The 24,214-nt window shown below is 35.0% G+C and overlaps 1 protein-coding gene across 1 annotated transcript; it reads right to left on the bottom strand.

Moving 5' to 3' along the window:
- Positions 1–12,241: 12,241 nt before the first annotated feature.
- Positions 12,242–24,092, bottom strand: gpr180 (G protein-coupled receptor 180). The gene is made up of 9 exons (XM_088913538.1): positions 23,861–24,092; positions 20,997–21,155; positions 18,485–18,685; positions 17,564–17,744; positions 16,735–16,784; positions 15,981–16,138; positions 15,664–15,855; positions 13,148–13,225; positions 12,242–13,007 (listed from the first exon to the last, which is right to left on the bottom strand). Exons 1-9 carry the CDS (start codon positions 23,997–23,999, stop codon positions 12,849–12,851), a joined length of 1,317 nt encoding a protein of 438 aa, XP_088769664.1. The 5' UTR covers positions 24,000–24,092; the 3' UTR covers positions 12,242–12,848.
- Positions 24,093–24,214: the final 122 nt, after the last annotated feature.

Here is a 24,214-nt window from a genome sequence, read left to right as displayed (position 1 = left end):
ATTTTAGAAGCTAAAGGAGACCAAACCTAGTCAGTATTAGGATGGGAGACCTCCAAGGAAATCCAAGTTGATGCGGTAAGTGGTGTTGGTTGACAAGCAGGTGGCATACTGCCCTCTGGACCAGAATAAAAAAAAAGAACAATATGGTGACTGGGGCAGCTGTGCTGTAGGATGTGATGTGCTTCAGATGAGGGATTAAACTAAAGTTTTGACTGCCTAAAGATCGTGTGGCACTATTGTAAGAGTAAGTGTGTTACCATGTGTCCTGGTTAAATTTCATTCTGTGCTTTAATAATGTGGCTGCCTAGTTCCCACGTAATTATATTGGTAATGTAATTTCTCACACTAATCCACCTAAATCCAATTGCAAACACTCTTAACAATTCTCTCCACTTCCTGTGCCATTATATTATTTAATGCTGGTAATAGTTGTTTTCAAATAAATAAGTGAAACAATACCTCATTGTGTTTAATATAAAAGACAATTATGTTATGGTCCCAGTAAGATATTTCCAAAGTAACAATATTAAAAAACATTTAAAAGAAAGACAACACTTAAATTATCTTAAATAATGGATGTTTTTGGCAATGGATAATAAAAAAGTTATTTTCTGTTGTAGCACTAAAAACTATTGAGGATGAAGTAAAATATATCCAGGACAAAAACGGGAAACTTCTTGATAATGAAAGGAGAAATGCCTGATATACTAAACAAGCATTTCATTCAAGTATTCATGAAAGAAAAAGTAAAAAACATGTATTAGGAAACAGAAGGGCAAATTTCTATAAAAAGTGTATTAACGCCAAAAGGAAGAAACGTTTCAGGTACTAGAAGCACTTGGGAAATAAGAGATGTTACTCAAAAGAGCACAACTCTTCCAATAAGTGGTAGTACCCATGGACTGCAGGATTGCTAATGTAGTACCCATCCATGAAAAGGGTTAGGAAACTGAACCAAGTAATTATAGACCAATACGTCTGCTGTACATGTAAGATAGTGGAAATGGATAGAAGAAATAAGATAGATATTTACTTATATGGAAATAATATCCTAGTATTTGGAAAAGATAGGTCTTACCTCAACAACCTGCTCTTTGAACAAAACAACAACAGTAATGGATAGACCTAGGACACATGATATGATATATACGATGGCATTGGCCATAAGAAGATGTTCCCCATAGAATATTCATTCTCAAATTGCAGGAAAATGTTTGGATTGAGGATTGGTTATTAAATAGAAATAGGTGTGTAAAGATAAGGGATAAATGCTCAGATTGGGTACCAAATTAAGAGGATTAGCAAACAGTGCAGATTTAGTTAATGAAATTCAAACAGATATGCATAAAAGACAAAATTGGCAAACTCTTTTCAGATGACGTTTGATGTGCAGTGTATAAATACATTGTAAATATAAATGGGAAATTCTGAGCTAGAAGTGGCTACTTATGAAAAAGACACTTGTGTATGTTGACACATCACATCATTTATGTCTTAGAAGGTGGGGGAGCAATTAAAAAGACAAACAATGCTATTATAAATAGGTAAAAACACATAATGCACTAGTAAGGTCTGATTACGAATATTTTGTAAAAATAACTTTATAGAAAAGGTATTGCTGCTCTGGAATCAGTCCAGAGAAGAGCAACCGGATACACTCCAGAGTTTAAGGGAATGTCCTACTCTGACGGGCTGAAGGAACTGAAACTTTTTAGTCTTGAATAGAGAACACTATAAAGAGGCCTCATACAAATATTCAAAATACTGAGGCGTCAACAAAGTGAACCCAGCAGATTCCCAAAGGGTAAAGAATTGTTGAAGCCGATACCCTGGTTTGTTCCAAGAAAGATGGGCCAAATGGCACACACAGACAAAAACACACAGTCACGCCAAGACCAGTTTTCCCAGAAGACTTTTAATCTACCAGAATGTCTTTGGACCATGGGAGGAAATTGGAGCACCTGGTGACAGCCCACACAAACATGGGGACAACATACAAACTCCACACAGATAGCACCCCAGGAATTGAACTAAGCTCCCAAGCACTGCAAGGCAGCATTGCTCACCACTGCATCACCATGACACCCAACACTGTATTCCATTCTTATATAATTTTTCCCTTTTTTCTACATCTATAATGTCCATGTCGCAACAAAATATTCATTACACTGTTTTTTTAAATAGCTTGATTCTTAACAGAAAAAAACTTTTCATTCTTTTATGAAAATATATGTATTTAAAAAACACTGTACAGTATTTAACTGATGTAATTACATCGCTGTCCTACTGTTTCAACATTTTAATAGTGTTGCATACCACAGTTAAATAAATCAAAGGAACAGGTGACAGCGTTTCTTGTTCTGTGGTTCTAACAAAATGAATAATCTTACAAAATTTGTCTAAGGCCACTTTTCAGTTATCTTTTTTAATCTAACTACTAAACCTTTTAAATGTTTTTTGTAAATTTTCCAGATTGTGTAATATTCCTAATATGTGTTCCAAAAAAATAAATGCTAAGATTTCAACAGAGCAAATGCTGAATATTCTGTACAGATGTGTATTTTGAAATATTAAAATATTTTAAAGATCTACATGAAATTTGGGGGATCAGCATTTTATTTTGATATTTATTTATGTCATACTGCACAATATGTTACAGTATTCGAAGACATTCAAACACGAATTGGCTGCAGTCGAGTATGAAAGAAGAGGGCATCTTAAGAGCTTTCTGATTACTCCCATCAGGTCTTACCTCTGCTGCCTGGCTCAAGCCTTATTGTGAAAAATGTCATTGGGATTAGTTATTTAAGCAGGACTAATATTAAATCCGCATTTGAATTGAGGCCATCATAGATATGAAATGAAGGTCATCTTTGTACCACAAAAATTAAGGGATTATCTTACCCTTGGATCACACCCATCCCACCACAATGACTATTTGGTTACACATGTAGCCTGTCTGATCTATCAGCACTCAGGAGAGGAATTGAAAACACCCAACATATGAATCCATAACTAGACAGGGGTCACGCTTCCTCTAGGAAGCCAGCTAAAGGCACACAGTGGCTACAAAAAAAAAAGGTTTGGCCTGAAGAGGTTTGAGCTGCAGCACCAATGCTTGCTGCAAAGGAACAGGTAGAGGTTACTTCTGCACTAAAAGGAAAAGTGAATAACAAAAAGGCAACTAGTTTCAGCTGCTGAGGGAAAAACAACAACACATTGGCTAGATTGCCTTCTTCAGGTCTTTAGGAAAGTGAGGGAGAAAGAAAGAATGCTCTCTTAATACTTCGCCTCATATTCCAGCTCCCTCTATCCTTTCCCTCAAACACCGCAGAGGAAGACACCATTCCAAAATGTTGTTTTTTCTTCTTTTTTTATTTTTCAGTTTGGAATTAAGCTCTGCTTGTCCTGAAACAGGATTACAGTATATTTGGATCCTGATACTTAACACAGGAAAACTCATGTGATGAGTGCCAGTGCACTAACTTAACCATAAAATTAATTACACTTTCTTGTCTTTGGCTTTGCCCTCTGAAGTGACCCTGTTGATTCCTAATACTGTATGTCTGACCAGTGAAAAGCTTCAGGGCAGTACAGTTGCTATCCACTATCCAATGGAGCCAGCAAGCCTCTGAAGACCACAGCACAGGAAGCTTAGCAATACATGCGACAAGCATATTTACTTTGCATTCACTATAAAATATTTCCTGTTTGTTCCTGCTTTATACGGCATTTGCTGTTTACCTAAACTGAACTGCATTCTGAAGAAATACTTTGAATTGCCTTTAAGGGGTTAACTGTCTACACTATTGCTTTGTCTAATTTCTGACAATTTGCAGTAACTTGTTAGAAATTAACTCCTCCAGAATTGCAGTTGCTTTCCAACCAAATGAATGTTAAAAATAGCATGAAGAATATTTTGTTTAAAATATATGTACTTGAAGGCTGTGCTGAGACAGATTTATGTATGTAGGACACTATAGAAATGCAAAAATCAAGAGATAATGCTGTCAAGTGAAGTTTAGACTTATTTCAGTTTTCATACCAGAGTACATCTTCTTCCATATTTATATTCACATGAGCTAAATACAAATTTCATGTTGCGCAGCTAATTTACAAGAAAGAAGAACTGATGATTTAATTATTATTTAAGAATTTGTGCTCATACTGTATGAGTAATGGATAATATACCATATAACTAGAAAGTTACGATTTTGTATTTAGGCTTTACCAGCTTAAGTTAATGTAATGAATGACAAAGGGAATTAAAGTTCCCTTTGGAACTGCAATGGTTCAGTATTGTTATGCCACTGTAATAAAAATACCTGCTAAGGTTTTCTGTTGGAATCAGTGGATCCTAATCCTGGTCCTGCAGAACCCCTGTGTCAGCAGATATCCATTCCAGTTTAGCTGGAAAACACTAGTTCTAACAGAAGTAATTAACCGACTTACTGACTTGTTTAGAGTTTCTCTGTTTCTCTGTTTTCTGCACTCAGTCCTTAGTTTTAAAAGTACCCAACTTCAGGTATATAGTTCCAACAATATCCACATAAAGAACACTATGTACTGGGAGCCATTGGACATGTACATTGGAATTCCTATTTGTGCCGATCTCTCTGGACATGCACAGTACAGCAGATGACACGGTACAACAGACAACATCACACAATGTAGACAGTACATTACAAAATGGTACATAATAAATAGTAATAACCAGAACTGTAAATATGTTGAAGAGAATAATAAATATGTGGTAGTGAAAAACACATGGTAGTCCAAGTCAAAACTGCATAGTGCAGAGGTGCATTGAGTTCTTAGGCATTGCACAGTTAGCTGTTAAGGATGTGCCCTGCCGTAGGATAGAAGCTGTTCTTTGGACAATATAAACTATTTGGACAGTTTGGTCAATATACACCTGTCACACCTTCACTACTAGAAAAACATTTAAACTTCAGTTACTTGTGTTTCCTTCCTCCCTTAATAAAATTAAAAGACAGAAAATAAACATCCTGACATGTAATCTCTGTCAGTGAATTGTAGTTCTGTTTTGGGCCTACAAATATGAATAGACAGTTGACATTCAACGTCTGCAAGGAATGAACAGAGTTCAAATCTTCCACATCTTTCATGCACGGACCAGAAGGCAGTTGATGTATATGGAAATCAGAAATTGGTTGAAAACTTTCAGCACAAGGTCTTCTTTTCTGACTGAGGTTGGATTGGAGTCAATGTCCGGTGGAGGACATGCATCTGGAAGTGAATTGATCTTCTGTATAATTGCTCATTGCTGCAGAAAAAAAAATATTGGAAGAAGTTGTTTTTTGCATGTTGCGTTTTCACACACACAAATGCACGTAGGACCCCATATTGGAATGCTTTGTTTATAGCCCTCTCTCTTCTCTCTTTTTTTTTTTTTAAGTGTAAGCAATTACATGGAATTGTGCTGACCCCTGCTCATGGATCAGTTGGCCAGCCTATTAAATGCTGATCCACTTGAACCTGAAAATTAATTATGAGGCTCCTGGGTCAGAGGAATGTACCTTAGTATTTAAGACTTCACGATATGGTCTTTTTAACATCCTTATCCCATATTAACAAAATGTGTGTGGAAATATAAAGTGGTGGTGATACTGATGTTTAGAGAATTACATTTTGAGCAGCATGACACCTGAGACTATTGTGGATCTAAATATTCTCAGCATTCAGAACCAGATTGCTATGTCTTAGTACTAATGCTCTTCAAAACACACAAAAGCTTGCAAATTTCCTAAATCATATGGAACTGAGCTGCATATTACAACATTTTAAACGAGTGATAATGAGCATCAAAACATACAAAATCAAGGTATTTTAGTTAAATATATAAAAATATATTGTAAGTGGTCACCTTTTAAGAGTAGTTTATTCACAAAAATTGACTTATTCCTGCATTAAAGATAATAGGTAAAATGCAGAGTTACTAATTATATTACTGGCACTTATATTAAGTTTAAATTAATTAATTTCCTTCTTTCCAGTTATGTAATGGGGTAGATCATTTTAACTGTGTATAATTTACCAAAGACAGCTTTCTGGTAGCTACAGATGTGCAAGTATTTCTGTTATGAATATCTGTTTCATTCTCCCAAATTTAAAGTCTGTTGTACAAAATTGTAAAGCATAGGGTGAAAAGCATGCCTACATGTAATCTGCAGCCACTAGCAATCCAGTAACATGAACGATTGGATCACATTCTGAAGTGCGTTGATATTGTTCCTAAACTGCTGGCCGACTTCAGGGCTGACATTCAAAACATAACAAAAACAACAAAAAAAGAAGGTTTAGCAGAAACCCGAAATTCAAGTTCTGGCTTACCAAGCTGACCCAAATCTTCAGCCTCTTCCTTACCCTCCTTTGTGAGAAGGCCCTGAGGTGACAGCATTTCCCTTTCAGTGTGATTGAAAGCACATTTACATAGCACAGCTAATGAGAGATCAACACTAGGCAAGCGTATTGAATATAATGCTTGCTTGTAAAAATAATGAGCGAGTGATTGATCCATACTCAAACAAATTGGTTAACTGAGTTAATACCAAAGGCAGATTAAGGCTGGTGCCAAATGTACCCTGGCATGCAGCACCAGTTGTAAGAGGGTCCCTAACTTGTCATTACATTAGCACATGGTCAAAGAGTACAACCTAACAGTTTCATAATCTCCTTTCCTGCACAATTAGGCTACTATAATAAGCGAGCTGTCAGGGCTGAGAAAGGCAAAAGAAAATCATCTCAGACTGCGAGGAAAGGATCTATTACTGTAATGAATGGTAAGAAGTAAATGTTTCTTGACTTTTTTCTCAGAAGCTGTAAAAATATTAACAGTTTTGCTGCCATTCATTATCCCAACTGTCCATTATGTTTTGATGAGACCAGACAAAGGCAAACAGAGAAACAGACAGGCAGGGGGCTCTTTACAAAGCTGCGTCTTTAACAGATGGGAAAATCTGATGCTGAAGGTGTTGGACAGTGGGACAATGGCATGTTTCGGGGAAGACGATGAAATAATACATAAAAATAAAACTGACAAAAGGGAGAAAACTAAAGCAGAGAAAAAAATAGACGAGTAGAATACAAACAGGGGATGAAAAGAATGAGAGAATTCGGTAGTGCTTCTTGCAAAAAAAAAAACATTGATGACACCCCAGCTCCATTCTTCCGCTTTCCCTTTTCTCTGCTTTTCGCCTCGCAGCACGCCGGGCTAAGCTGGGAGCTGTAATGTCATTAAATTGCAAATGCTTTTTTTCATTTCCGACACACACTGTTTACTTATCTGGCAAAAACATATGTTGGAAGGAATCCGTTAAATTCTGCCCATTGCCTTGGGTGAAAGTGCAATAGAAACGGGCCCACTGAGCTCCTTCTTTCGTCTCCTTTTAGCACTTCGCCTTATCTACAAGGCTGCTTAGCAGCAAACTGGCGAGTTCAATGAAAAATGAAGATACAGCGGGAGATTAGTAAAGAACAGTGAGGGGAAAAATGCTTGGAGAGAGGGTCATCCCATTGCAAATGATTTCACTCCTCTCGATCTGCATAAATGACTATTTTTAAGGCATCTCCAGCGTCTGTATATTTTTCTCACTCTGCCACACATTTAATTTCACGCCCCGTGTTCTGAATATGCTTAAATGCATATCTCAGATGCACCTTTAAGCCAGAGGAAAGAAGGGGGGGGGGGAACGAAAGCAAAATTAAAGATAAAATGGTGTGATTTGCACTACAAGTCTATTACTTTGTGGCATTTACATATAGTTTACCTCTGCAATTCCAAGATTTTTTTCCCCTTCATATCTGCATTTCAGCTTGTATAAATATGTATAAATCTTTGTTGAGAAAAAATAGTATTCCCAGCAGTATTAGAAAGTTTGAAGGGTGCACTTTCTTCTTACAACTTATTCCCCCTCTCAGGAGAGTTCTGGCAGACGATGATGTGCTTTAGAGGTATGTACTTCAGGCTTGTTCTACAATAGCTGCAGCATGAACTTCATTGTGCTTTTTAATCCTCACAGCACTGTTCAGTACAATGCAGATAATAACAACTGTCCCAGACTCAAACTGGTTAGTTAAAACCGAAGTTGGCAGGACTGAAGTGTTGTAGCTGAAGCAAAACCTTGTGTTTTTTCAAGGGCACAGAGTAACGGTACTGTCAGGCTGCATGCCTGACAAGTTTGCAGTGTGCCATATACCCTTCATCATTCCAGATGAAAGCCACAAATAATGGAAGGAGAAATTTTTGAGTTTTATCATACTGCAATGCAGTTATGGGGGCTCATCCATAAATTCTATTAAAGCTGTAGTGAGTAACTTAAAGTTCTGTTTACACAGTGGGACCTGCCTCACTCTAACCTGAATTAAAACTCTCAATCAGAGCTGGATTCTAAGGGAGAATAGGCTATTCAAAGCCCACCTACACTTTATTAATATTGACCATTTTAGATTTGAATACTTCCACTAGGTGCAGCTGAGGCAGTGTAACATATGGTTCTTCTTTACCCTTGATAGTATTAGGTCTTTATGGTTATAGATCTGTGAATAAGGCTTTTGAAAAAAATCGGCAAACAAAATTAAATATGAAAGGTGACATTATTTCTAGAAAACTCAAGGTATTGCAATTTCTGCATGAGATTAGAGCTAATTCATAATTCGGGACTCAAGGTAGATAAATAAGTGTTAAATTATTGTATTTTTGTACTGTACTAAACTAAAATACAGTGAACAGTTGTACATTGTGTACAACTAAAATGCATTTAAAATGCAACTGGTGAAAAATAACAAGAGGCCTTAGCTAAAACCATATTGCATTTGTAACTAGTATTAGAGTTATGAACAAATATTCTTAAATTATTCTTACTGTATATCTCATTACTCTTCATTGTTTTCTTGCTTTCCAAATATAAATGTATTCAGACTAGTGTAGAGCAGGTCATGTCCGTCTTAATTGGATTTTCACTTGTATCCAATGTGTTCTAGTTACCTTCTTGATAGGTGAGTAATGTATTGTTCATTTGGCTCACACAGCAATGGTTCTTTAAGTAATGTGCTGTAATGTTGATTTTGCTTACACATTTTTTGTGGACCATAAAACATGATCCCAGTCTTGCTTCACATGACAAGATAAGTCTAGTATGATGTGCCATTCTACCTTTTACACAGGATGTGAGTCCCCCCTGCATTATTCTTTTGTCAAAAGACTCAACTGCACAACTGATCTCTTCCCCAAGCTACTAGTACTTCAAGGATTTGAATTCTGTAAATAGCTCCAAAACCTCTCTTATGAGGTCTCCCCCGAAGCACTTTTGAACTTATCAGGCCTGCCTTGTGCATTTTCTGATGGGGGCATTATGCTGAAATGTAAATCTGTAAGCTTGAAGAGAAGTGGGTGGGGAACTTTAAAGAAGGAGAGGTAACTGTGGATTTAAAGACTGAATTAAAAAAAAAGTGAAAGGTTTTTGTTTATCACTCCTGTGGAGCAGCCACACTTCCTATCCAGGGGTCATAACACAGAGAGAACACGCACTGCTGGTAAAGATGATAAGTCCTGGATTGACATCACTCTCTGCAAGTCTGAATACTGAAGTGAATGTCAGGATGCCATGTACCTGTTATCCTGTCAAACACATCTTTAATATACTCTAATCATGCTGGTCTTTAGGTCTTTGGTGCATTTTGCACAGCTCTGATTATAAAAGAGATTCAGAACAGCATATTGCCAACATATAATTATTTTATTGCATATGATGTACATAGCTGTATGACCTTGTTACAGAATCACAGCCTGAACTTTCTATTTATGTCTTATAGATAAGAAACCAGCTACCTTTTTATCCAAAGGTGTTCTGTTTAGTATGAACTATCCCAATGGTTGTGTCTATAAATAGTACATAGTATTATACAAGGCGGAGGTTTTATGCTGGAGATTCAAACCTGAATGTGCTTTTACTTGCACCAGAAGGCCCAAAGGCTATAATGCATTGTCGTAACAGATTAAACTAAAGGTTTGGATAAATATTTTGGGATGGTAGCTTGCTGTATACAGGTTTACACATACTGTAGGTTGTTAAAAATAAAATAAAAAAATAAGTTAAATATATGAAAATATTATCTGTGTCATCTAATTTTTTTCTAGTTTCTAATTTTGAAAACAGGAAGTCACTCTCAGCCATCTTATTGAATGATATTCCTTGCTCAGTATAACAAATGTATATCTTGTGCTTGAGTTTTTTGGAGGTTCGTTATTTATGCCATATCTGTTCGAAATTACACTATATTCAATTCAAAAGAGGTGAGTCTGTCTGCCCTTAACAGTCTACTTATAAAAACCGACGAGTTAGAATTGAGCAGACAAACTGAAGGACCATTGACAACACACTGCTGCCCTCTAGTAACCAAATTGCAAAATAACATTTTTTTAAAACAAGCAGTGGACCAGCTATTGCGAAATTCTTCTATTCTTAAAATAATTTAAAAGAACATAATGTAAAATTATAAAGTAATTGTTTTACACAACACTTTTTATTGATTTTACACTACATATAAAAAATTGGTTCTCATTATAACCAAAATGAATGTATGCAGATTTCTTTAAAGATTTTCTTTAAAAAGTGGATGGATTTATGAGCATACATATTTTATCAAATAAGACCACTTTTTTTATTCTTTCAGATACAATTTTGCTTATAACTGACAGCCTATCATAGTGCTAACAGAATCTTAGAAATGTCTTAGTAGAAAAAAAAAGAGTAGTACATTTCCAGTACTTGTAATGCATCAATAGAGTAAATAAAGAACACAAAACTATTTTAAAATTTAATAGATGTACATCCATTTATTTACATCTGAAAATAATGCTCAGCATTTAGAAGCTTCCTATATAAAACATGCATCATTTAAGTCTGACTAATGACTTGTTTTTTAAATTGAATTAACTATTTTAAAACAAAAACATCAACAGTGGTTATTGATGTGACTGAAGCACCATTCCATTGGCTAGAAATAACAGTCTAAATATTTTACACATTGTACATACTTTACAGGCACTTGTGAAATTTTAACACAGTAAATGCTGAAGGGAAACGCATTGTTTTTTTACCCTAAAGTGACTCATCTTGAACGGAACATCTTGTTCAGAGGAAAAACATTCAGCATTTGTATTCAAGTATATCACTAAATGTAAAATCACAGAAAACAAAAACACTGAAATTTTACTGTCAAAATCTAGGTTTTTTTAACTACTACTAAAGGATCTCTCAAATGTTCCAATGTACACTATATGCATGCAGAACAGTTATATATGTATAGTACAATTTTGCAGTATGAGATGGATCAAGTAAAATCACTGTCATGCAAAACCATCCGGATAGTACTTGATTTGCTAAAAGTATAGGTTCTTCATTCTAAAACATTCCAGTAGATGACCATTAACTGCAATGTCTTCTTTTTTAAGACTACAAGACTGTAATGATCTAATTTTGAAAGGACTGATAATGATAACATGGTCCCATGGTCAACTTAGAACATGGACATGTGTTAAGATTCCTATACATTTATGATTTAAAAACTATATTTGAGTATCCATTTCCAATCTGAAAGACATTTTCACCTGTGAAGGAGGAAGGTCAGAGGCATAATAAGAATGTTATGGCATATTATGGGAATAACAGAATCCGTAAAGTAACACAGTTAGAGATGTACATCCATGTGTACATTAAAAAACAAATCTCTTGTAAACTTTCTCGCTTCTCCTTTTTGGTGATCTATAGTTGTCAATACTTTTTCTTGAATTATGGCTTTAATTGACAAAACAAGCTTTCTAAACCTTAAGAAATAAGTGAAGGGGATCAATCACAATAAATGAAAGTGTCAGCATAATGTTAAGTTAAATCTTGCCAGCATGAGGTATTTAAAATACTGCTTAACGTAAGGTTAATTTTGCTCTTCTTCTGTTAGAAGCATCTTTTGAAAACGGCGCTATACACTATTACTTTTAGCGATTCTTTTTTCTAAAAAAATCACCTTCCTTGTATGATTGTCTGACATTTTTAAACAGAAAATGTGATTTAAAAGTGATTCACAATGGTAAATGTTTCACAAACCATGGAAGTATAAGAAAAAATAGAATCTTTAGACTGACATATATATATATAGGTTCAAGTTTAATTTTTTTCAACTTTTTATTCAAGAGACATAAGTACATATTTGGTTCAAGTGTTCAAGAGCAGTCCTTCAGGATTTTTGTAACTAGTTCTGGCCATGGCTTTTTAAACCAGAAGTGTAGTTTCTTCTCAATGACGGTACATAATTAAAATTTGCAAAGTATACTCTTAACCATAGGAAACCTCTACCACATACTATCTGCAAATTACTTTTTGGAAATAAAACTCAATGTTATTCACCATTTCATTTTTGGCAAATTTTGCAATTTATGCCAAGCATTTTAATATAAGAAAAAATGAACAAAACAAAAAATAACATCCATCTTTTGTATAATTATCAAATACTTCCAAAAGATGTAATGTATACACATACAATATATTCAGTTCCATTATGTGCTTTATAAATTAAATACATTTCAATTTTTACAGCATTATGAAAATTGTCCATCTATCTTGTTCTTGTCACACACACCCAAGATGTGAAGTGATATTTGCAGAATATACTGCTTCTACATTTGCAGGAGCTTTTCTGGTTTTCCAAATATGCAACACATGAAGACAGGCCTTCAGAAATGGAGTGCTCCTTGCCTTTGAAAAACCTGGGAGAATTTGTCACCATTGCAAATACTACATAAAAGCTCTTTTTGTGACTGTGATCCAGTGTTAAGAGAAGTATCGCCCTCTGTGCCCACTGGACATGGTTAACGGTAGTGTAACTGAAGACAGAGATGAAACTTCCCAGTACAGACTGCGTGAGAGGAAGAGTCTATACAGTATTACCACAGATATCGACTGGCAAAGAATAACACCAATGGTAATGATCTGTAGAAAAACAAATCAAAGGTAATAGGTCATCAGACAGTGGAGAATATTTTCCATTTTACTGAAAGAAAACCCTAAAAGTCACATTTCTGAGATACTTCACTGTTTTCACATTTCAATATTTACATAAACTTACTTACCTTTTCTCTCTGATAGTCATTGAATACCACGGAGAAAACCACAAGAGCAGGGTGGGCCAAGAACCATAAAAAGCAGCCCTAGAGTTGAGACCAAATATAGAAAAGTAAGAAATTTGTACTTATTAGCAAATCTAAACATGATTTCATGGTTAATGGTATATATTACATTTCTCTAGAATAACAGTGATAGCTGAATTTTGCAATTCTTCAGCATGCTTGACCATTAATGTGAGCTAAAATACTACTGTGTTGTTGCAGGGCTGTCTTTATACTTTACCTGTAGGCTGCAAACACTATGTCTTCAGTAACTGCTGCTGTATTCTATTTACTATTGAGTAAATTTTAGAATTGTAAAGGTGAATCTCATTTAACCTAAAGAGTAACTCCCTGTGCAACACGCACCGAAAAGGTATGATTGCAAAATTATTTTTTTCTGTGTTTACAATGGAAGTAAATTAGAAAATTTCAGGCACCAGACATTATTGCACATTTAAGACCCAAATGTTATAACTTAAACAGAAACCAGTAAATCATTTTGGTAGTTTTTTTCTTTCTGCATAATCCAGATATCATGTGTTATAATAAATACATTTGTTATTAAAATGCACAATTAGAGGTTAAATAGGTCAGGAGAGGAAAGTCCAACAAACAACAAAAAAAATTGGGAAACACTTATTTTCAAGGATTTATAATAACAGTTGCAATTATACTGCATGTCTCACAGTAAGGCTTCAATTTTATGGAGAATAATGCCTGATAGCTTGAGACTGATTGCAACTCTTAAAAGGTCTCTGCTTTAGTAACACTATAGTGCAGTACTCCATAATTAAATCTCGTCTCATCAAATCACGTCATGTCACCAGATAACTTCTTATACCACAAAACAAACAAGAAAATGGTAAAATTTAAATAGATTAAAAACATTAGAACATGCTCTGATTTAGAAGAAGCCCATGCCCATTCATTCTCTAATTCAGTGACTTTCAGAAAATATTTTTCACTAAGTTGGAACGCAGTAACCCTTAACTTAGCTGTAGTGATGCACAATGAAAACATTATAATTTATGTAAAAAAGCTCACTGGTTGCATTGTGTTGTTTACTTACAAAGTGAGCAAATAGGTACTTTGCAGACATAAGCGGCTACAGAACAATTATTCTTTTATTTTAAGTCAATGGAGAACAAATTCTCATTCACAATGAGTAAATTCACAATTTACTCATTTAAATTATATAAACATAATGGATAAATAATCATTTACTAAACAAATTAAGTAACCCCTTCCCCCTCAAAAGGGTTTTGTGTACTAGTAGTGTCAGTCTGTTTCCAAGCCAGGCCTTGAAGCTTCAAGAACATTCTCAGAAACCCAGAGCTTCTCAGTATTCCCCTGGCACTCAACTCAAAAGTCATGTGCCATTTTCCTCTCTCCTGCATTTCTTTTCAAGTTCTTTGTTTGCTCTGCATCATTACAGCCACTTACAGTTCTTTACTGCCTTCTGTTCACATTTTTGTCAAAATCCTTTTACCCATGGCAAAACGTAAATTGGAAAGACCAGAGAAAAGGACTGAAGTGGCCAAGTGAACAAAAAGCATATAGTACAGTACTGTAGCCTTCCTGAACACTACTGTACTTGGTAACTGTAAAAGTACTTGCTTATGATCATTAAAAAAAATCTCTTTATAATAGAAAACTTGTTTTATGTCATGTATTTATGTTGAGTTGCTTGATGTCTCAGCCCATGTGGTATAGATCTGCTTTTCCCCTAGTAGATATGTTTTTGGATTTGCTCTCTGCATAAAAATGACCTTCACGTTCAAAGGTCACCATTCAGCGGTAACGTTGACAGCTGAGAGCCAAAATGGCCATTTTCTCTGGGTCACAAAACATTGGAGGTTGCTCCATAAAAACTGGTACAGTGTTTTATTCACTGACCTGAGTCCAAGTGAACATATGTTGGGCCAGCTCACCCAAAGTCATCAACATGAGACACCAACCTTTGCCATCTGGCTAGAGCTACAAACGAAAAGTTGTTAAACATACGACTGCACTTGATTAGAGACTGATCAGGGATATGTGTCAGTGAGGCCAGGATTGTGTTAATGCTCAGGGAGCTCATGTCTAAGAATAAAGCTGGTATATTTCCATAATGACAGTGTACACTTATACACTTTCTGTTTCTTGATGTGTATTTTTGTTCACATTTTCTCTGTTGTTGCCTGCTACCTATGTTTTGAATTTTTTTAATCCAATAGACCTCAGTGCAGCAATACAAATTTCAAACATAAATCAATTGAGACCACCAAATACAACCCACAAATACAAATGAGATTTGAAACTAAGTTATACTGTAAATGACAAACAGAACTAGGGTCTATTTCTTTATGCTGACTCTAGGACTACATTTATTTAAATCATAGCTGTTCTAAACTATAAAACTACAAATACTCTACATTTAGAGAAAAATTGACAGGTTAGATTAGAGATCCAACAGAACCAATTAACAGAAATGACTATACCTTAGCAAAGCTTAAGTAAAAGTCTCTTTTAAGTGTGCTTCTCTCTGCTGTAATAATCTGATACAGAATAGATGCTAGAAACAAGGCGATGGTGATCCTTAAAACAATCAGAAATAAGCCAGCCATACTGCCATGGGTGTGGTAACTGTGGTGTTCAGCATCTTCAAACTGTTCCCAGAGCAGCAGTGCCCCCTTGGAAAAGAAAGAGAAGTCCAGTAAAGAAGCAGTTTTCAAGACATGTCACTTAAAACTGTTTTGCTTTAAAAATCCTTCCAGACCTGACAAGCAATAAGCAATCAATAGGCAGCTTTTACGACCTGAGTGATGACGCCTAAGAGTGCTATGGCAGTAGAGGCTGGGGAAGTATCCCACTGCAGGGGCTTGCTTTGCGATTTGCGACTCCTTCCAATCGTCCAGCCCATACACAGGCTCAGAAGCATGTACAGCATCTGAATCTGGGAGACCATGTCACAGACTGCAAGGAAAAAAAAGGAAATGCATCAATGTAATGGATGACTTGAACTGCCATCACCATTTACTGATATCACCAAGACCATATATATTCTTGACCAGTTTGAGACTGCTCTAAGTACTGTACACCAGTCTGTTCTTGGAAAATCAGGACATATAGCCTGATTTTCTCTGTGAGCAAACTGTGGGCTAACTATCCTTCCATTCCATTTACTGTAGTATAGACAGTTTGCCCACTGTTGGACAAATTAAGAACCTTAATGTTATGTGAGATTACAGGGTAGTCAGTTATTCTCAACAAATATGGAGATAATTCAGAGAAAGACTAATGGCCAAGATCATCCAGTTACACTATTTTTAAAGAAGATATTTAGGCACTACAAATGTAAAAACAAAACTTTAACCAATTTATTGGCCATTGCTGATTGAAATAAAGACACGGGTACTTCTGAGTAATTAAGATAGCATAAGCTGACTTGTATGTCCATTCATTTAAGGGATAATCAACTTGTCTTGATGCTTGATGCATTAAAAAGTGGAAACAGTTTCTTACAGCTACAGTTCTACAGTAAGCACTACAAGTCTTGAAAGATGACTTACATTCGGCTAGGCTACCCATCAGCGGTGCTCCTATGCCATCCCTTGAGTATCTGTGAATGACAATGTGTTGATTCTAAAACTAACAATTCCAATATATATATATTCCAAAATATATGGTGCATATGTAGTGTAAGATATGTATTACATAATAATATTTTTTTAATCATACTTATAGTACATTTGAGCCCAACATTTCTATTTGGGAATAACTGATATTTAAAAAAAAAACTATTTTGTTTATTTTTATACATCAAAAAAAGTATTCAAGACAAAGGGTCTTACGATATTGCCCATTACTGCAACTCCAAAGGAGAAATTCTGCTGTTGTATTTTTTAAACAGAAAATTCTCTTAAAAGCTTTCTAAATGAATAACTAAAGCACAAAGTCATACAGTATACAGTATCTGCTCATGTGTTGATCAGCTGCTTCCTAAAGCAGTGATCACCAGCACATAAAAAACAATGAAATAAAGAAACGTATTGTGCTGCCAGTGAACTTAGTGGATTCTATCAGAGGCACTGACATGCAGCCTTACATACCCATGACCCATACACAAACGGAACTCTTAATTCAGTGAATGTCCCACATGCAGTATTCAGCAGACAAATCTAGGATGCATTTTAAAGTGACACACTGACTTTTTGATAATACAATAACAAAAAAAAAGGTTTTAATGAGATTTCATGACTCCCATTATTTGGCTACTTACTACCTAACTGATTTTATAGTTCAAGAAATTGAAACTTTTTTGTCGTTATTAGAATATTGTTGCTTAGTTTTTTTTAATGAATAAAAGCACCTTCAACTGAATGAATAAGAATACTCTACCTTGCCATATGAGCGTAGTTTAAGAAAGCAGATGCAGCCTGAAGCAGCAAAGCAGTGGTCAAAACTTTTAAAACAGTGTGCATTGGTCCACTCTTTCGAATTGTTTGCCACAGTGGCTGAGCATAGATGCAGGTCGCAACAAAGTATGCAAGTATGAGTAGGAAATAAAAGTCATGTAAACCTGTGAAGAGATTTCAATCAGGTATGAGAAATCAAATCAAATCAGAAAAACAGCTAAACATTTGTTCAAGCTAGGAAGTAATGCACCATTAAAAAGATAGAAGGATGGATAAAACACAACTTATAACAAATCTCTCCTCATCTGTTTTTAGTGAGACACCAGTGTCATTAGTCATGATGCAATACACAAAAGACCTTTCAATGTACCATTTTTAAATATGTGATCAGGAAAAGCCATAATTGCAGAGTTAGGCATGTCCACTTCATGACTGAAGAAGGCTCAACTGGAAACCTGCTGTCTAGCAACAGACCAGTACCTGGCCTGGAAGAAAATGAGACGTGCTTCTCTGACATGCCCCCTAGTAGAATTATTTATCATTTTACATGCTGAAAGCACAACAGTGTCTGGCAACGGAGTTAGAACCAAATGGAGGAGAAAAGTGTCTTCACAAAGGGAAGTAAAAGTTTTTAGGCACCCAGCAAGTTGCAGAGGTACAGTAGGTATTGTGTGTTGCTGCCTGGGGAATCCTGGTTGATCCGTGACATGACAGAGGCTTGAGCAAACAATGTCTGGGCTATGGTACTCCACTAATGCTTCACTGGTTCTGTCACTTGGGAGCATTCTCATTCTGATTATTCATTTAAATATTTATTTAGGATTTCTAACCATATTCCCCTTGATGTTACCAGTTTTTCTGCATAACTCCAATAAACATCACCAAACCTAAGAAAATCTCTTACCAGCCTCTTCAGCACTGAAGTGATCCAGTGGATTTCCTGCTGAATCGGGGTTAAACATCTTTATTTCAAATTCAGTGTCTTTTAACACCCCAGTGATATCACCCTCTTGGCAGGTGTACCGATCCACATACATTAAATACCATGTCTGGGGAAACTGGAGCTGAGGCATAGTGTGGTTGTGCTCTTCCTCAGTCAGAGTAACTAAAAAAATCACAAAAAAAGGAAAAGAAATGTATTAATAGTTCATTTATGCCTTATAAGCCTTAGGTGAGTTTGTTTTTCATAGATCTGTAAAAGCATGCAGTAATCATTATTTATATCATTTGTGGAAACATCTATAAGGATCTCTGTGGCTATTTGTGTGAGTCAGTATTGCATCACTGACTGTCATTTCTTAAAGGTTAGAAAAGGAAGAATCAAAGATCTCAAAACCTCTCAACAAAGTGTTCTTTTAATAAATGCACTGTGTAAAATGACCATCAAAATCTACACTTATAGTGGGTCACAGATCTCAGTGTGAAGAAAAGGTATGGTTTCAAAGGCATTCTGGACTTATAGCCTGGCATTTCTATTGCTGAAGATTACGTATTTCTGCTGCTGTACTAGAATAATACCAATGGGATAAGCTACTGAGATTCACTCAAATTACTAATTAACAGCCTTTGTAATTTTCTTAGAGAAATGCAATCCTTCTATAAGAAATGAAGTGAATTCTTTCAATTGCAATTTTTAAAGATTTTTTTTCTGACACATTATGCTCCCAGAAATGTGTGTGAAACACAATATAGTATAAAGCATATTCAGATAGCTATTACGAAAGTGGATGAATTTTGCCTTCAACATGGTAATAAGTACATCATTTCACAAATTAAGTATCACCTTGATCAATAACACCCCTTTGAAATGCTATTAAATGAGTTTTTTTTTTATTTCTAGTACATCAAAGCCTGAAAGCTTTTTATTTCATATGATGCTGCCCTTTCATTTTTAGTTCCAGTCCTTTGAACAATACCATTTCCAGTGTGGCTGGCAGAAAGGACTCTTGACAAGGCTGTGGATCATTGTTTCAGAAACAATGGAAGACAACACTGCATGCATATTCTACACTGGTGCAATTAGCAGCGCAGAAATTAACAACACTTGAATTACAAGTGTAATGATATAGTGTGAGATATAGTGCTCAATCACTCATTTCAGAATCAAAAGGTAAAAATATATTAATTTTAATAATAAAAAAATATAAAATCTATGTGGATGAGTTAGCATGTGTTATAACAATGAACCTTGAAGGAGATCAAATTAGAAGAAAAATAAAATGAATGAAAAATGCTAAAAAAGCAATTACATGGAGGAATAGAGGAGAATGTAGAAGAGCTTTTATTTTTGTGCTTCAGAGTACAAAGCCTCTTCTTTGTAATAGACAGTCCACAGTGTTTGGCAGTTCAGAAGCTCTTTAATAGTATTTCTAATGGCAATGAAGATTAATATTACCATTTAATTTGGCTCTGGTGAGTTTCAGTCCTTTGGGGGTTGAATTTGCATTGCATACTAGTGTTACTTAATGCAGCATTAGAGACTTAAGAGACAAATTAGATTATTAAGAGCCCGTACACAGGATGAAACCTGGCTAAATGTTACTGTACATGACATTTAGTATTAGTAGCATTGATTCACTTTAATAAGACGAACAAAATGTTCTTATAACAGAGCTGGTAGAAACTGAGCCCGTTACAGAAAGAGACGTCGCCCCCTTGGAACCTGTAAAGAGCTGAATTCTTCCGCAGAGGGAGCTGGTCTTACAGAGTAGCGGAATTCACTGCTGTCTGCTGGTACTGTGTGACTCTGAAACTGAAGTGTGTCGAGTGTCCATAACAGAACTGCAGTGGAGTCATAGTTTTCCTTATCGCAGTCATTCCAATATAATTTTACTTTAAGATATTTTTGTTTTTTAAATGGAATTAATGTGGTATTTTGTATCTTTTATATAAGTCGTTGTTTTAAATCAGGAACAGAAAGCAGAAAATGCTGTCCAAAAATTAAGTTTTAGATAACATTAAGTGAGCAAAAAATTCCTTCTGTAGTTTGTGTAAAGGAGAAACTAAACTTTCTTCCCAGTTAAAACCCTACCATGACACAAAAATGTGGTCACAAGCATGTGAATTTTGAGAAAGCACAATACTCTGTGTCTGCAGCCAATCTGCAATCTTGCTTTGTTTAGCAACCTTCAAAAATTAATTTTGACTTTATAATGTCAAATACTTTTAAGTACTAATGAGACTAACAGGCTTCTGTAAGGTTATTTTTGTGTGGGCTGTTTAGTTAATCATTTTTTCCCATGTTGCACCAGGGTATTTAAGACATTAAGACATAGCATTAAGCAGAAAATCTTTAGGCTAGAAACACACGGTCAAAAGCTGTTAGCTGTTATGCTTAACATTCTTGCCCTAAAGGAAATATATATCTTTGCTTTCAAAATAATTAACATTTGAAGACATGCAAGCTGTGTACTTACTTGAGATTTGTGCATTTGTAAGGTGCTCTAAACAGCTTAGATTGTCGTATCCTTCTAGAAGGTTAAGCCATGACTGCTCTCTGAAAAGGATCAGTCTAGCTTCCTTTTCGATAGCTGTCTGGACATCCTCCACTCTGCAGTTTATCAAACCATTCTCTCCTGGTAATAGGAAAAGGAAGACTTAAATCCATTTATTTTCTACTGTATCTGATAAACATGAGTAAATATTCCACATTCTTTCCTAAGAACTGACCAAATTAAGCAATAGTGATAAATAATATAGACTTACATAACATTTAAGTGTAAAAATACAATCAGCTAGAACATATTTATGGCCACAGCATTACATATATAAACTCATTATAATATAATACACTTTTGTTTTGGAAAAGACCACAAACTTGTATACTTTTTGTCAAATGAGTGTGTCTTTTTGTTCATGACTTTAAATAGAAAATTTTTGGTAAATTTGACATGCTTTCTATGTTGTACATAAAAGTTTAAGACGTTTTAAAAATGAGGTTTTAAAAACATGTTGTTAACGTATTAAGAAAAGCAGAGATATTCTAACCTTAGTAATAATAGTATTTATATACATTAGAAGTACAAAATATATAAGTAGTAGTATATTTTTAAAACAATCTACAGATTCAAAGTTTTTGTCTTTCACAATAGCACACATATATCCTCTTTTAACACACAGAGTAGTAAATAGACTTCATAAACTAAAATGAGGAAACCTAAAATTCTAAAAAAATAATGTAAGATGTTTAAAATATTTTATTAATATACATATACATCTAGGAAGTGTTTATCTATAATTTATCATTTACAAGTTAACTTTGGTACTTAACTACAAGAATTGCAATGAATTGCATCAATTGCATCAAGAACACTATACAGCGTTGAACGTCTATTGCTGCTCTTTAGCACCACCGTGTGGTAAACTGGTAATATATAACACTTAATACTGCACTACAATATTCTACTATAGCAGACTATATCACTAACATTAATAATACCTACACAGCGATCGTAAATCATAGAGCATCGGTGACTATTGTATCGATAGAAAATGTAATCAAAATATCAGTGAAATAAACATGTAAACATTGCACATTCTTAGGTAAGATGCTCCATCATATAAACCTAACTGTACAATGCTACAGAGCTGTGAATAAAATTATAAAGCAAATGTAATGCTTATATTGCTTTCATATTCTAGTGATGAATATTTTCTTAAAAATATATATCTTAAACCATTCTCTTAATACGTATCCAGAAGAAATTGCAGGTTATTTCCCCACCCCAATTAAATACTGTAATGAGTACACTGTTCTGTATTTCAGTGCAGGTAAAATAACACAGATCTTTATGAGCATGATAAATAGTCAACCTTTGGCAAACTCTTAAGGCTATTAATATTTTTATCATCGAACAACTAAAAGCTTCTTTGAAGGCAAATTAATTTCAAAACAATCAATGAGCTGTAAGAAATACCAACACTATGCATTGTGATTTTGCACAGTGGTACAAAATTATAAGACATTGTTTAATTACACATATCCCAAAAAACAGAGGATACAACAATTATAGCAAATAGAAGGATGAATCATTGGGTCTAAAGGTATCACCTAGGAAGCAACTTGATGGCATTGTACTTATTATTAATCATGTGACCTAAACTGACCTTATTAATATGGGTAGATCTGCTGAAATACAGAAACAGGATTAAAAGTTTAACCTATGGGCCCCTTTACCCTTAAATGTTTAATGTGTTTAGGATTAGAACAGTATTTTACCCATTTAAAATGTAGATAAAGTTTAGATAGGAGCACTGCAGCTAATTTGTATAGATTGGATTGGTTGACTGCAACATTTGTAACATTTGAAACAAGTAAGAATCATTTTACTATGACATTTTTAGGGCTTTTTTTACTTGCAGGCAAATGTGTAATAATGCTACTACGTTTACTGAAGAATTAGACACCATTTCTGAAAGCAGTGTGTGTTTTAAATAATTACCTTTGTTCCTAGTTTCTTGCTTCACTATAGTCAATAAAAAGCTCAATATATATACCTTACAGGACAAGCTTTTTGGCAATTTTGAATAAACAGAACACATTAACACAAGAAACTCTGAAAAAGGTTACAGCACAAAGACGTATTATAGTTGATGTGATAATATTCTACAGAATACCAGAATACCATAGCAGATAACACCCAAAATAATACCACTAAAAGAAATACAAATATACAAACTAGAAACAACACATTCAGAGCAAAGCGGCTCCGTCGTGACTGTAGTGCTGATTACAGAAGATTTTTAAATAATTTATGGTACCATGTGAATGAATGTACTTGATTATATCAGAAGTTATGGAGTGCTGAAAGGAATATTAAAAGCACAGTAGACAAGAGCTACACTGTATCATAATAGTTTGATGTACACTATCTTACTTTTTTATTTTTTTCCCCTGGTAAACACAAGAACTTCTGTGAAACGTCTTTCGGAGAATTTTTTTAAATTGTACTCACCTTCAATTTTTATTGTTAGGCTGCACTGGGATTAGATCGAATACAGTCTTACATGTTTATGCACCGCGTTGTTCTAACAACAATTTACAGTGGATTACAATTTAAACCATACTCATCGTAAGAGTGTGAATATTCTGTTTGAACCCAGCAATTCTGTATGCAGTGATACAATAAATGAGTATCCCACAGAAATATGCAACATTTTAAATGAAGAAACATTCTATATTAAACTACGTTGTCAAACGCGATTGATATGGACACCATACTTGGATTTTTTAGTCACCTAACTATACGCACAGATTTCATTGATGTCAGTATTCACCTACCATGAAACAGAAATTTTGTAATGTACTGGCCAATGTTCTCTCTTGCTGTCTCGCTTCTGAAAAGTCCCGATACTGTTTTCCCATTTGCAGATGGCACGAAACTAGTACATGCATAGAGTACCAGGAGCATCGGATGCATATTTTTTTTATTTATATATTATACAACTCTATATTAAATAACCAGTAATGAATGGAAATGAATCTACTACAATCAGTTTCCCTTTGCGTGCACAATTTGATAGACTCTTGCGTTCTCCAATCATACCGCTCCGATCTGTACCTGTATGGACTTGAAACCAATAAGAAAGCAGAGGAAGAAGCGCACGAACCAGCTGTGGGTCCGCTGTCAACATC

The sequence above is a fragment of the Atractosteus spatula genome, chromosome 4 (genome assembly GCF_055471065.1).
Source record: "Atractosteus spatula isolate fAtrSpa1 chromosome 4, fAtrSpa1.hap1, whole genome shotgun sequence".
Classification (NCBI taxonomy): domain Eukaryota; kingdom Metazoa; phylum Chordata; class Actinopteri; order Semionotiformes; family Lepisosteidae; genus Atractosteus; species Atractosteus spatula.
The sequence above is the reverse complement of the archived record's forward strand: the minus strand, read 5'-3'. Positions and strand labels throughout refer to the sequence as shown.

Excerpts from the sequence above, each read along its gene's own strand:
- gpr180 (XM_088913538.1), bottom strand. The coding sequence starts at position 23,999 with ATGCATCCGATGCTCCTGGTACTCTATGCATGTACTAGTTTCGTGCCA. Across the intron at positions 18,686-20,996 it reads TACAAATGCACAAATCTCAA|TTACTCTGACTGAGGAAGAG; the intron begins GTAAGTACACAG and ends TGATTTTTTTAG. Across the intron at positions 17,745-18,484 it reads CTTCAGTGCTGAAGAGGCTG|GTTTACATGACTTTTATTTC; the intron begins GTAAGAGATTTT and ends ATCTCTTCACAG.